Source organism: Gopherus evgoodei, chromosome 10, assembly GCF_007399415.2.
Source record: "Gopherus evgoodei ecotype Sinaloan lineage chromosome 10, rGopEvg1_v1.p, whole genome shotgun sequence".
NCBI lineage: Eukaryota > Metazoa > Chordata > Testudines > Testudinidae > Gopherus > Gopherus evgoodei.
Window position 1 is genome coordinate 34,286,593 of NC_044331.1, and position 12,639 is coordinate 34,299,231.

The 12,639-nt window shown below is 44.8% G+C and overlaps 1 protein-coding gene across 2 annotated transcripts in view; it reads left to right on the forward strand.

The window, feature by feature from the left end:
* The first annotated feature begins 6,789 nt into the window (after nt 1-6,789).
* LACTB (lactamase beta) overlaps nt 6,790-12,639 on the forward strand; it is a 30,347-nt gene continuing 24,497 nt past the window's right edge. The window contains exons 1-2 of one of the 2 annotated variants that reach the window (XM_030577386.1): nt 7,284-7,569; nt 9,059-9,125. In XM_030577386.1, the coding sequence (XP_030433246.1) occupies nt 7,288-7,569; nt 9,059-9,125 (349 nt within the window). In that variant the 5' untranslated portion in view covers nt 7,284-7,287. Of the gene's footprint in view, nt 6,872-7,283; nt 7,570-9,058; nt 9,126-12,639 lie in introns of those variants that run through there. The other variant, XM_030577387.1, reaches the window with a different exon arrangement.

Sequence of the window (12,639 nt, forward strand, 5' to 3'; positions counted from 1 at the left end):
ACTTTCATAGTACTATATCTGGAAAAAGACTGAAATAACTTCTGCTGAAACCTGGCTCCTTGTCATCCTTTCTAGACCATGCAGCCTGTAAATTTGAATTAGCATATGAAGGAATTAGCATATCACTTTATTTTGAGGGAGGGGCAATTGTTGAGGTGCAGCAGTGCAGTATAAAGTAACAGCTGCTACTTGGGTGAGTTATCCATTCCCCAGATCACATACTAACAATATTATGAATGGGCCAATTAACACAATAATCTTCAAATACCAGAGCAGGATAATTGGGTAGATGCATGAATACTTTGTTTTAAAGACTCATCTTGTTGAATATTTTGTGTTTGCCTCACTCAGAGGTGCTGAGGCCTAAATGGATTCTCCATGGTGAGGTAGTAGGCAGGGGCTGAAATTAGCCTGTGTTGAAATGTTAGCATAGCAATGTAAGTGAACAAGGACATAGTTTGTGTTGCTGCTTGTCCTGCAAATGTGGAAGAAATGTGTAAAGACAGAGTTTTATGACACTTCCTAACTAAGGCCCTCTTTCCATGCAGGCTTTTTCAAGCATGGTGAGTTGTAAAGCTTGAGGGGTGAGAAGGGGAGCAGGATGGTGTAAGACCCAGCTATGCTGGATTTAAACCATCTGGTGTCTCCCCCATGCCAAAAGCAGCACCAGCTCCGGCTTTCTAGCTACTTTCCAGCCCCTTGATTGGCATTAGAGAAGCTAGAGCGTAACTAAGAATCTGGCCCTGTATTTCTGAGTACCATGTGAAGCTGGAAGAGGCATAATACACTATTGAACAAAACTGACTCTTTTCTTTTATTCTATTATTTTCTTCTAAAATTTAAAAGTGAATAAGTGTCCAGTTCTGCATAGCGCTGAATGCCCTCAACTCCTATGAAAGTCAATGGGAGCAGAAGATGCTCAGCAATTTACAGGATTGTAACACTACAATACTGAAGCACACAACACAAATATTCAATTAAAATGGCAGCTTTGAGGAGTCCCATGTTTACCATAGAACTATGGGCCATATTATTGCACTGTTTTTTTATGCAGAGCTCCTCACTGAAGTGAATTAGAAAACTATGGCAAGATCTAGCCTGGGAAGATTAATATTTACAAGAATGATGCTAGAGTCACCCTGCTGACTAGGTTATTTAAGAATGTAGCGAGTCCTCTCACTGCAAACTGTTTCCTTTGTAAGTATTGTAATATGATGAAATTAAATGCTACACTACTAGAAAAGGGGTTCAGCCCTTGTGCATGTTAGGTATGAATTTGCAGTATGATAAACGACCAAGCTTTATTGAGAAAATAGTAAGAGAAATCAAATCCTGTACACTGAAATGTGTATCATCTGTTCTGCATTTGACTTTACACATGAAAGCTATTTGGTCTGGCTTACTGCCAAATCCTGTAGTTTGAAAGATCATCAGATGTGGGGAAGGATGTCAAAATTCCTTAGGCTGGATTCCTAGAATTTTCTCCTAGTTTATTTTATGATGAGTTCTAAAAGATCAACCCGCTGCCTGCAGACACTCCCGCCCCCTTTGTGGCTCCATTTTGTTGCAGATTTTAAGCTGTCCTGTTCCCAGGCAACGGTAATAAGATTTATGGAGTGGACATTGTTAACACTCAACAGCTATTGTGCTGGATTACTTAAACTTGCATATATTATTTAAACTTGCATATATTTTTTTAAAGTCACTATTTAAATGCCCTGAAATTCACCGGAAAAGGAAGTGCAAAACCCCGGACAATCCATTTACTATGGCACTATAGGTGCATACCCTTCCGTGTTATGCATAATGAAATGTCATTGCAACAATTTGGAGTGAAACTTCCATCATTCCTGTCTGTGCTTTGTCTATTCTATGGATCACTGGAGGAGTTCCGGCTCCAGTGCATGCCATTAAAATAACTAAATTAAAAAAGGTTAACAATAAAAGTCACTGTGATAATTTCTCAACCTTACTGACCACTTTATTCTTTCATCCATTAGTCGCATATCATCAAAAAGAACCTTTGGGATCCTCTTTTCCTATGTTACACCATCAGAGAGAGATTGATGTGCAGAGTTGAAAATCCAGTGACTTGTGTATGTCTTTGACCCTTGTCTCTTGGTTAGCCGATAAACTCCTCCTCTTGCTAACTTGGCCACTTAACTAGTTATTGTTTCCCTGTCAGTCAGTAGATCATCCCCTCCATGGAAAAACACAGGTAAGGGACCCAGAGGGAGGAAAACTCAGTAAGGTACCCCCAGTTCAGTAGTTCCCAGATTATTCGGAGAGGAAATGGTTAATCCAGCTCTCTCATTGGGTAAAATAAGTGAAGATTCAGCCCTGCCAAATTTGCAGATCTCCCAAGATCTACAAGAAGTTAGGACGATTTGTGTAGAGGCCCTGTGCCTTTACACTGGTGCTGTAGCCTCTCAGGACCTTTTTGGTTCCATGACAGCACAGCACCAATGGAACCGCATAGCCAGGGACTCCTGTATCTCCTTTAGAATTCACTGCTTGCCAAGGAGGATAATGCACCCATCTCAACCCCTCCCTGTGCACAGATCCCTGGATTTGTTGCTCCAAAGAGGGAATGTCATGAAGATGGCTGACTCTACTGCCTTCCATGAGGTGAAGAGGGAGAACCATGTGCACAGTTCTTTTCCTTAGCACAGTGATCCCCAAACTTTTGAGGGTTGTGCCCCACAGTACCTCTGCGCCCCTCCACCTCCCAGAACTGGGACGGAGAGTGGGGCTAGTGGGGGGATGTGGACAGAGGTAAGGAGACCAAGGCTGGGGCCGCAGCTAGGGGTTGTCTGGAGTCAGGATCCAAGGCTGGGGGCTGGGGTAGGGGCAGGAGCAGAGTCACAGCTGGGCTGTGGCCAGGTGTGGCTCCACTCCTGGCCCCACCCCCCAGCATTGGCCCTGGGCCAGGAACAGAGCCAGAGCCAGCTCACAGACCACAGCTGGGGGCAGGGCCAGGAGCCGGGGATGCAGCTGTGGGTGGGACCGGAGCAGAGCTGGGGGTGGGGAGAGTCTGGGTGGTGCTTCCTCTGCACCCCCCATGGGAGCTGGCCCGGGCCCTGCTTGCACCTCCCTAGAAAGGTTCCACCAAGTCTGGGGACCTTTGCCTTAGCAGATCCCAGTGGGATAGTGCTCCTCCACCCCTAAATCATTTGACTGAACCACTATAGGAACAGTAACGTGCCTTTTTGATTATCTCACTAATGTACTAATGAGGGCACTACCAGAGAGTATAGGCTCAAATGTTAGGTTTTGTACAAATCCTAATAAATGTTTTCACAGTTTGATAATGCCAACACCTTTGTTTTTTAGCATTTCTCCTCCACTATGTGCACCCCAAACACCGCAGCAGCGTGTTAATACATGAAAACCAGGACATGCCTCTGTGTGTGTAATGTGTGAAATGGGAAACTGACCTCTTCATTGTCCCCGCTGAGTGATATTCAAAAAAGTAAACAAACAGTATCAATGCTGAAAAGATAATGAGATTTTTACCATTATTTGGGACCGGTTCTGTTCTCACTTCATCATATTAATAATTTTATAACACCAAAATGATAAACTAATGAGTGTGGCGGAAAGAAAAGGATTCAGGTGATGGGATTGCTCAGCAAAGAGTCCAATAATAAATACAGCTCTTCATCAACTCACTTAAACTGGTGTAAATTGGGAGTAATTCCACTGATGTCCAGGGGCTAACTCTGGATTTGCCCTGGTGTAACTGATGTCAGAATCAGACTCTTTAATGTTAATAATCTAAGGGCTCTTTAACTGTCAACTAGGCTACTTTCAAAAATTGTCAGGTTGCCAGTGTTGCAGATTTAGCTACTTGGATAGCTCAGTGGAATCCTGACTATTGGACCCAGACTCTTGGCTAACTGCCTGGCTCTTGGACTTAGACTTGGTTGACACATAACTCACCAGTTGTCATGCTGAATCTGCTGATGACATGAAAATCACTTTTCTCTCTGCCGTCTTGATTTTTGTCCACTTTAGTCTGTGTATTTTTCATTCCCTTTTGAAATCAATATTCAAACTGCAGAGTAAACTATTAAAGGGTGCTTGGAAAACAATTATATGGAAAGGCTAGTGAAAACTCCAATGTGAGATGCTTTAAAGGTGTCACTGCTAGGAAACCTTATTTTCCTAGTCTCAGCCTGTAAGAAAGAGGCTAACTATAGGAAAGACTGTTTTGCCATTAAAGTGCTCTGGTCTGAAAATTGACTCTAAAAATGGCATTAAGGGATACTATGTTTGTAATCTTTCTCAGTGATTCCAGATCACATGTGTTCAGGTTACAAATAAAATGTTTTATCTTACTGCCACACTACCCTGGGCTCTGAGAGTCAAAAGGGTTACTTCTGGCTCATACATCCCCAATGATGAACATTTTTTCACCTGGACTTTAGGTCTGAAATGAATCCTGCAAACACTTGCTGCCCAGTGCAGTGTTTACCATCAAGAGTGATCCCATAGCAGCCAGTCACACTGGTAAGCACTTCGGTTACAACTGGTCCCTTTACTATAGCACTGATCTGTGGGGACAGAATAGAATCCAGTTCATTCTCCAAATGCTGTATTGGTGCGGCAGTGCTAATAGGGGTAAAAAGTAGTATCAATTTATTTCAGTTGGTGCGAGCAGCAGATAAGACTAATACACACTGGGAGTAGAATGGTTGAGTTAAGGCGATGTCACTTTTTCAGGCACATTTCCGAATAGAAATTCACTTCAATCAAATCAAAACAAACTGGCAGGAAGAGAATTTATGATGATTTGACTAATCTGAAGGGGCTGCAAATCACTCATGACTGTAGATGGGAATATGGATTTTTAAAAAAAGGTTAAATAAGCAAAAGTGCTATTAAAAAGATAAAAATGTTGCTTATCAACTTTATCAGCTATCGTGAAAATTCCTTTGGAATACAATCCTGGCTATCAAGGGTTATAATCAATGGTCAATACTTCTTCAAGAGAGAGCTGTAGCCACTCATCAGGAGCACTGGCTCTTTGAAACTCCCAGCCAGCCTTCAAAAGCAATAAAGCCTGCAGGGCACGGGCACAGGTCAAGACTATTAACTAGCAGCTCGAGGGCTGGTTAGATTAATCTATTTTTTCCCCAAAATTAATTTAATCTTTCTAAGTGTGGATCGAATTTTTCCTCTGGCTGACTTAAACTTGCATTTGTTCAATAATTGTGTACAGTTAACTCAGTATTTTTATGGGTCTGATTGGTGCTGGAGGATAATGGGAGGCTTAAAAAAGCAGCCTTTCATGTATGGAAAGCAGAGCTTCTTGGGATTTAGGCCTTGTCTAAACTACTGGGGCAAATTGACCTAAGTTACGATACTCCAGCTACCTGAATAACATAGATGGAGTCGACGTAGCTTAGGTTGAATTACTGCAGTGTCTATACTATGCTGCATTGACATGAGACACTCTCCCATTGATTTACCGTACTCCTCTCATTCTGGTGGAGTACTAGAGAGTGCTCTGCAGTTGATTTAGAAGACCCACTAAATTGACCCCCTTGCTGCATTGATCACAGCAGAGTTGATCTTTGGTAAGTGTAGATGGGGCCAGTGTTGTGACTAAGGTGAAGTGATAAATGGACCATGTGCTGCTAGGCTGCCCATCAGTAACTGGTCAGCCACCTCTGTTCTGGGCTTTCCTCCTTCAGGGTCTTCTACAGCAGTGGTTCTCAATCAGGGGTACGCATACCCCTGGAGGTACACAGAGATCTTCCAGGGGGTACTCAACTCCTGTAGATCAGTGTTTCTCAACTTGGAGGTTAAAACAACAAGGAGTCCTTGTGGCACCTTAGAGACTAACAAATTTATTTGGGCATAAGCTTTCGTGACCCACTTAATCAGATGCATAGAGTAGAAAATACAGTAGCAGGTAGGGGGTCATGGGATAGGTTTAGAGGGAGGTTGCAAATGCAGGACTGGCGCAAGGGGTAGCAAGCAGGGCAGTTGCCTGGGACTGCACACCACAAAGAGCACCACGAAGCAAAGTTCCATGCTTCTGCCCTGGTAGGTTTGACAACTTTCTAATAGCACAAAACCGAACACTCTTGCCCCGCCCTGAGGCCTTGCCCCTTCTTCGAGGTCCCACCCCGCTCCCTCCCTCTCCTTGCTCTCCCCCACCCTCCCTCACTTTCACGGGGCAGGGGGTTGGGTCCAGGAGGGGGTGCAGGCTGTGAGATGGGGCCAGAAATGAGGGGTTCAGAGTGTGGGAGGGAACTCTGGGCTGGGGCAGGGGTATGGGGGTGTGAGGGCTCCAGTTGGGGGTGTGTGCTCTGGGGTGGGGCTGTAGATGAGGAGTTTGGGGTCCAGAAGGGGGCTCAGGGCTGGAGCAGGGGCTTGGGGTGTGGGAGGTGGTGCAGGGTGCAGCTCTGGCCGGGCAGCGCTTACCTCAGGCAGCTCCTGGAAGCGGCCAGCATACCCAGCTCCTAGGTGGCAGGGCCAGGAAGGTGTGTGCACTGCCCGCGCCCACAGGTGCAGCCCCTGCAGCTCCCATTGGCTGTGGTTCCTGGCCAATAGGAGCTGTGGAGGTGTTGCTTAGGGTGGCTGCAGCAGGTGGAGCCCCTGTGGCCTTCCTGTGCCTAGGAGCCAGACACACTGGCCACTTTGGGAGCCACACGGAGCCCGGACAGGCAGGGATCCTGCCTCTGCCATGCTGCACCGCCAACTGGACTTTTAGTGGCCTGGTCAGTGGTGCTGACTGGAGCCACAGGGTCCCTTTTCAACCTGGCTTTTTGGTAAAAAACTGGATGCCTGGCAACCCTAGCCCTGGTGATGGGGCTCGGGCTTCAGACAAGGTTCCCAGGCTCAAGTATCAGCCTGAAATGTAAGTACGAGCTTTTCCAGTCTTTTTATTTTATAATTCTATGGTAAACATGAGAAAGTGAGCAATTTTTCAGTACTAGTGGGCTGGGACACGTCTGTATTTTTAGGCTGGATTTTGTAAGCAAGTGGTTTTTGAGTGAGATGAAACCAGACAACCCAGACTCCAGAAAGGGCAAAGGGGCACAGCAGTGTGGAAAGTCAGAGAGCCCCTACCCGGCCCCAGGCTGTGGCAGGGGAGAACGCACAGGCGGGAGGGGAAGGAAAGGAAGGAGGCAAGTGAAGCAAGGGGGAGATGGGCCCAGTACCAGGACGAGGTTAGAAACCAAGTGTCTCCATCCCCACTCGATGTGCTCGGGGCTTGGCCGGCCGAGCTCTCGGGAGCAGCTGCTCCTGCCTGGCGGTGGCCAGGCTGAAACGATGCACTGCTTGGCGCGGGCGCTGCGCCGAGTCTCGGGCCCCGTCAGGGGCCGGGGACAGCCCCGGCTGCAGCGCCTGGGGAGCTGCCCGTGTCCACCCCGGGGAGCCGGCGCCTGGGGCTGGGGGGTCGGGCTGGGTCTCGCGCTGGGGGTGAAGGTGGCGGCCGGCTGCGAGCAGGAGGGGGCCCTGCGGGGGGAGGCGACGGGAGCGGTGAAGCCGCCGCCCCCCAGGGGCTTCGCCCGGGCCATCGAGAGCAGTAGGGACCTGCTGCAGAGGATTAAGGTGCCGCGGCCTGGGTCCCCCCGCGGGGAGGGGAAGGGTGGGGCGGGGCGGGGCGGGGCGGGCCCGGCACCCATGGCCGGGGGTGGGGGGAGAGGAGGAGCGGTGGGCCCCGTGTTTCACAGCCCACAGCTGCACGTTCTTGTCTTAAAATCGCTTCTTGCTGCTGCCCTTCCTCCCTCCCACCCCCTACCCCCATCTCCACTACCTGCTGGCACTGCTGCATGCACCCAGCCCTGGCCCAGTGCTAGGCACTGCACAAAAATCACAAGAAACCTGCTCCTCAGGGGGAGAGAGAGCTCAGAGGTTTGAGCATTGGCCTGCTAAACCCAGGGTTGTGAGTTCAATCCTTGTGGGAGCCATTTAGGGAACTGGGGTGAAAATCTGGGGATTGGTCCTGCTTTGAGCAGGAGATTGGACTAGATGACCTGGTGAGGTCCCTTCCAACACTAAAATTCTATGATTCCTGCAGGGCTTTGGTGTGTAAACAGAGCAAGACTGGCACCACACGACATTACCCATCTGGTGGGAATTCAGGTGTCGTTTGCAGGGGGAAGACATTTCAGACAAATGTGATTTTGAAGTTGAACATGTCCCTTAAACTACATCACTGAGTGCTCTGTGTGTGTGTGTCTGAACACTTGGAAAACTTCCTCTGTGTAACCTAATCACTAGTGTTTAGGGTACTGGAGAGGAAAGAGGAACAACCCTATACAGCCAGGGCACTCTTAGGAGTCTGGTCTCTGACTAGTGAAGTATCTCCACAGCCCAGGGAATGTATCTGTACTTTTCTTCTGTGCAGCTTGTGGTGGTGTTTGTTCTGTTCACATCAGGATTTCACAGTAAATCACTGAATGTGATCATTGCTTGTATGTGAGAACTGTCAGAAGGGTCTGAAAGTGCATTTCAGTTACTGAATATATTTACGGTCAAGAAGGGCTGCCCTTAAAGGGGCTAATTAAACCAGTGCAGGCCTGACATACATTAGTGGTAGAAGTATTTTTAGTAGTGAGTACATGTGAATTCAGGACTATTTGAAGGTCTGGAGGAGAGCATAGAGCCATGTGAACTATGTAAATAGAATGTCATGATTCTGCAAATTTGGAACTGAAGATTCAGGGTATAGTTTAAATTAGAACATCCCAAACTCACTAAAATGATCTGTGTTGACTGTCATGTGATATCACTCACATATTGCATCTTAGTTTGAAAAATGTTATGTTCCCTGTCTGCAGTTGTTGTAGTTAGTATTAAATTAATCTTTAAGCTCATTGGACTCTCATTGTAGCTGTCCAGCACCACAACAGATATCTGCAGCTTTTCAAAGGGGATTTGTACAAATTCAGCCCAACTAGTATTTAAACAAAATAATTTCAGTAATTGTGTATTTACTGGAAACACTGCTTATCCTAAATCCCATAAAAGCAGAATGTATGTTTGAATTCTGAAGGAGCAGAACCTTTTAATAACTGGACAGTTATTTTTGTGACAGGATGAAGTGGGAGCCCCAGGCATAGTAATTGGAGTTTCTGTAGATGGAAAGGAAGTATGGTCAGAAGGTTGGTATACAGGAACTCAGTTGTTCTGCATGTTCTTTAAAATTAACATTTCATTTGGGTTACAAATCTTAAGTAATTATTATTCGTCAGTTTGTGCCAGGTGCTGTCCATTAACTTCACAATCTTAAAAGTACAGGCAGGCCATGACTTTACAACATTCGAGTTACGATGGAATGGCACTTACAACATTTGTAAATTGATGTCTCGTTCTGATTTTGACGTTGGTTCTGACTTTACGATGCTTGATCCCGCAGTGTTCCTGTGGGATTCGAGTTATGGCGTTTTCGACTTACGGTGTGATTTTCAGAAACCAATTATGCATAAGTCTGAGGACTGCCTGTATTATAAAATCTGCCGTAAAAATTACAGATGACAAGAAATAATAATAGTCCCTGTGGCCTTAAAATGTATAAAATGGGGGAGGGTCCAAGTAAAGGGGAGAATAAAGTATCTCTGTAGAACAGTGTTTCCCAAACTTGGGACACACTTGTGTAGGGAAGGCCCCTGGCAGTCCGGGCCAGTTTGTTAACCTACCGTGGCCGCAGGTCCGGCCATTCACGGCTCCTAGTGGGAGCTGCTAGAAGTAGCGCGGGCTGAGGGATGTACTGGCCGCCGCTTCCAGCAGCTCCCATTGGCCGGGAGCAGTGATTGGCCGGACCTGTGGACATGGCAGGTAAACAAACTGGCCCAGCCCACCATGGGCTTTCCCTACACAAGCAGCGTCCCAAGTTTGGGATACAGTGCTGTAGAAGATAGTAGTGGTTGTAACTGAAGCACCCTTTTGGGGGATTATTTATAAAGCATGTTGACAAGTGTGGAGGAAAAGGTCAAGACCGCTACTGGGAGGGGAACAAGTTTCACGCTCTGAAGGCATTACAGTGTGTGCACAGTTGAATGGTGACCTAAAATGGGATACGGTAATTCCTAAGGGGTGAGGCTTAAGAAGGTCTTGACTATACACTGGCTCAAAATTCTTGATTTTTAATGAGACTTACCAAAGGGAGGTAATGTACTTTAATCTTGCTTGCATAGGTCTAACTTGCATTGTAACTAATTATGAGGAAATTTGTTGTCAGTCATGCTAAGTGATTTTAGTTCTAATAAGTGGTAACTAGCAGTCCACACTTAGCTTGGCACTTAACCTGTTGAGTTAGGCTGAACGTGGCTTAAATTAAGTTTGCTTAATAAAGTTTTTCCCAAACTCTTTCTGCAAACATTTTACAGAAGAACTTTTCCCCCAGTAAGCAGTATGGGAGACTCATGGAACAGGGTGGATATTGTAATTAAAAGAGAATATTTCCTTGTGCCCTTTCCTGATCTACATCTGCTGTGAACACCTGCTGTGCACAATTATTCTGCCATACATCCCCCTGCCCCCCTTAAAGTTCTCCTTCACTGCTAGGTGTTATATGGTACTCTTTGAGACAGAACTGTACATCATATTTATGCAGCTGCTGGTGGAAATAAAAAAATTGATATCTACAGTTATTGATTATGTTTGGCTTTGCTTGAGAAACAACTGTTATTTTACTATTCTGTATTAGACATAATCTTTCTCTGAGAATCTACATAATGGTCAGAATAAACTTGAGTGGTTCCAATTCAGTGATATTTCATATACTAGTGGGCTAGTGCTTAAGCTCCCTTTGGGAACATGTTGAGATTTGACAGCTGTAATCCTTCCAATAGTCATAAACTATTTTGCAGGTTATATAGATTGCCCTGGAAAGACATGTCTAGATAGGTCTGAAAAGAACTCCAGTGAGGAATTATTTACTGATCTTTATTAACCCTACTTACTTATCTTTCCAAAAATATTTTGATGTTTGTTTCAGGCAACTAAGATAACAGAAACAAACAGTAATGTGCTTTGCTAAAGTGCAATTATAGAGTCCCTGAAAGGCTCATTAGCAAGGTTGTAAAAGACTTTTCCATTGTAAGCCTGTTTGTGGCAGAATCTTCAGGTATTCCTTCAAAAAGCTGATTTCCATTTTTCATGTGCCTTTTGTTGCCACAGGAGTGTGTTTTTTGGTGGGTTTTATTAAATGTGGCATGTGAAAATTATGCCACAAAAAAGAATTCCTCAGATTATGCCTTTCAATTCAGAAGGTTTTGCAGCAGTGTTGTTACGAGAAACTGTCAGTGCCACAAAAACCCGAGGAGAAGGAGTTTATGCTTCTTTGCTGCTTAAGCAGAATCTTCCTTCTGGAGACATGGAAAGATATTGGTTAGGTTAGAACTCTCAGTGCCTACCACAGTTGAGTCCTGCTCCATGATTGGTTTTTCTGGGCACTGTGGTAATACAAATAATAAACAATAGTATCATAAAGGGGTGCAGGTTGTGATAGATTCTTCCCACCCCTTCATCCACAGGGCTGAGGAGAGCACCATTATCTTAAAATAAAGTCAGGAGATTGAAGGGAGAAACATGGAAAATAAAATTCTGCCCAATTTCTTGCCAATGTGATCATAGTGATTTAAGACTTGGATGTGCTATTTTTGCAGACAGTTGAATGGGGAGGAGTGCAGCAGCTGCTCTTAGTAGCACAACATAAGCATCTGGGTTTCAGCTTCCTTTAGAGGAGAAGACTTGGGCAATATAGACTGGTCAATCTGATTTCTCCCTTTCATTGTATTTTGGCAAGTTTTACTGCTTTATGATAATCTAATCGCTAGACTGCAGCATGTTAGGGGACTGTGTTCTACTTATATATGTAGACACATATGGCTAATAAAAACTGACCTTTGCCAGTGTGTTGTATCTAAAGATTAGAAATTAACCAATAGTGCACTGCAACATTCCATATACAACTTAACCAGTGTAGCGCAGATTGAAATATAACACTCTGGTGAGCCCACTACTGAACTTGTTGCTATGGAATTGCACACTACTATGCAGCAGTTCTAAGATGTGTAACAAATATACTGGATGGAGACTACTGAATTTTTCTTCATTTCTGATGTAAGCCCTCTTTAAGTCTATATCTGAAGAGGTTAAAAATAATTTTTTAAATCACTGTATAGTTAAACTTTATTAATTGAGTTAAATGCTGTAAGGGTGTGTGTAAATTTCCTGTTTTTAAATGATCTTATTTTCTCTTTATAGAAGTTACATTGTATTTTTGAAAAGAGTAATTCACAGTAGCTCTTTCAAAGAATGAAAATATGGCTTTATGAATGTGGGGCACTTAACTTGATTGACAGTCTAGGTTATGGTTTTTGAGAGTTTTTTCCATTGACTGTTTGCCTTTAAGGATGTATGCAGTATGGGTCCCAGGATATTAGAGAAACCAGGTGGGTGAGGTAATATATTTTATTGGACCAGCTTCTGCTGGTGAGAGAGACATGTTTGTCTGCCCTTAGGATATAATTTTAATTTTTCACTAAGCTGCATTAGTCAAGTTTTATGTTATCACTGGTCAGAGTGATTCAGAGGGGCAAGGTAGGATGTATTTTTCAAAAAGACACTTAAATGGCCTGACTCTGGTCCCATTGACATCACTATTGTTGATGT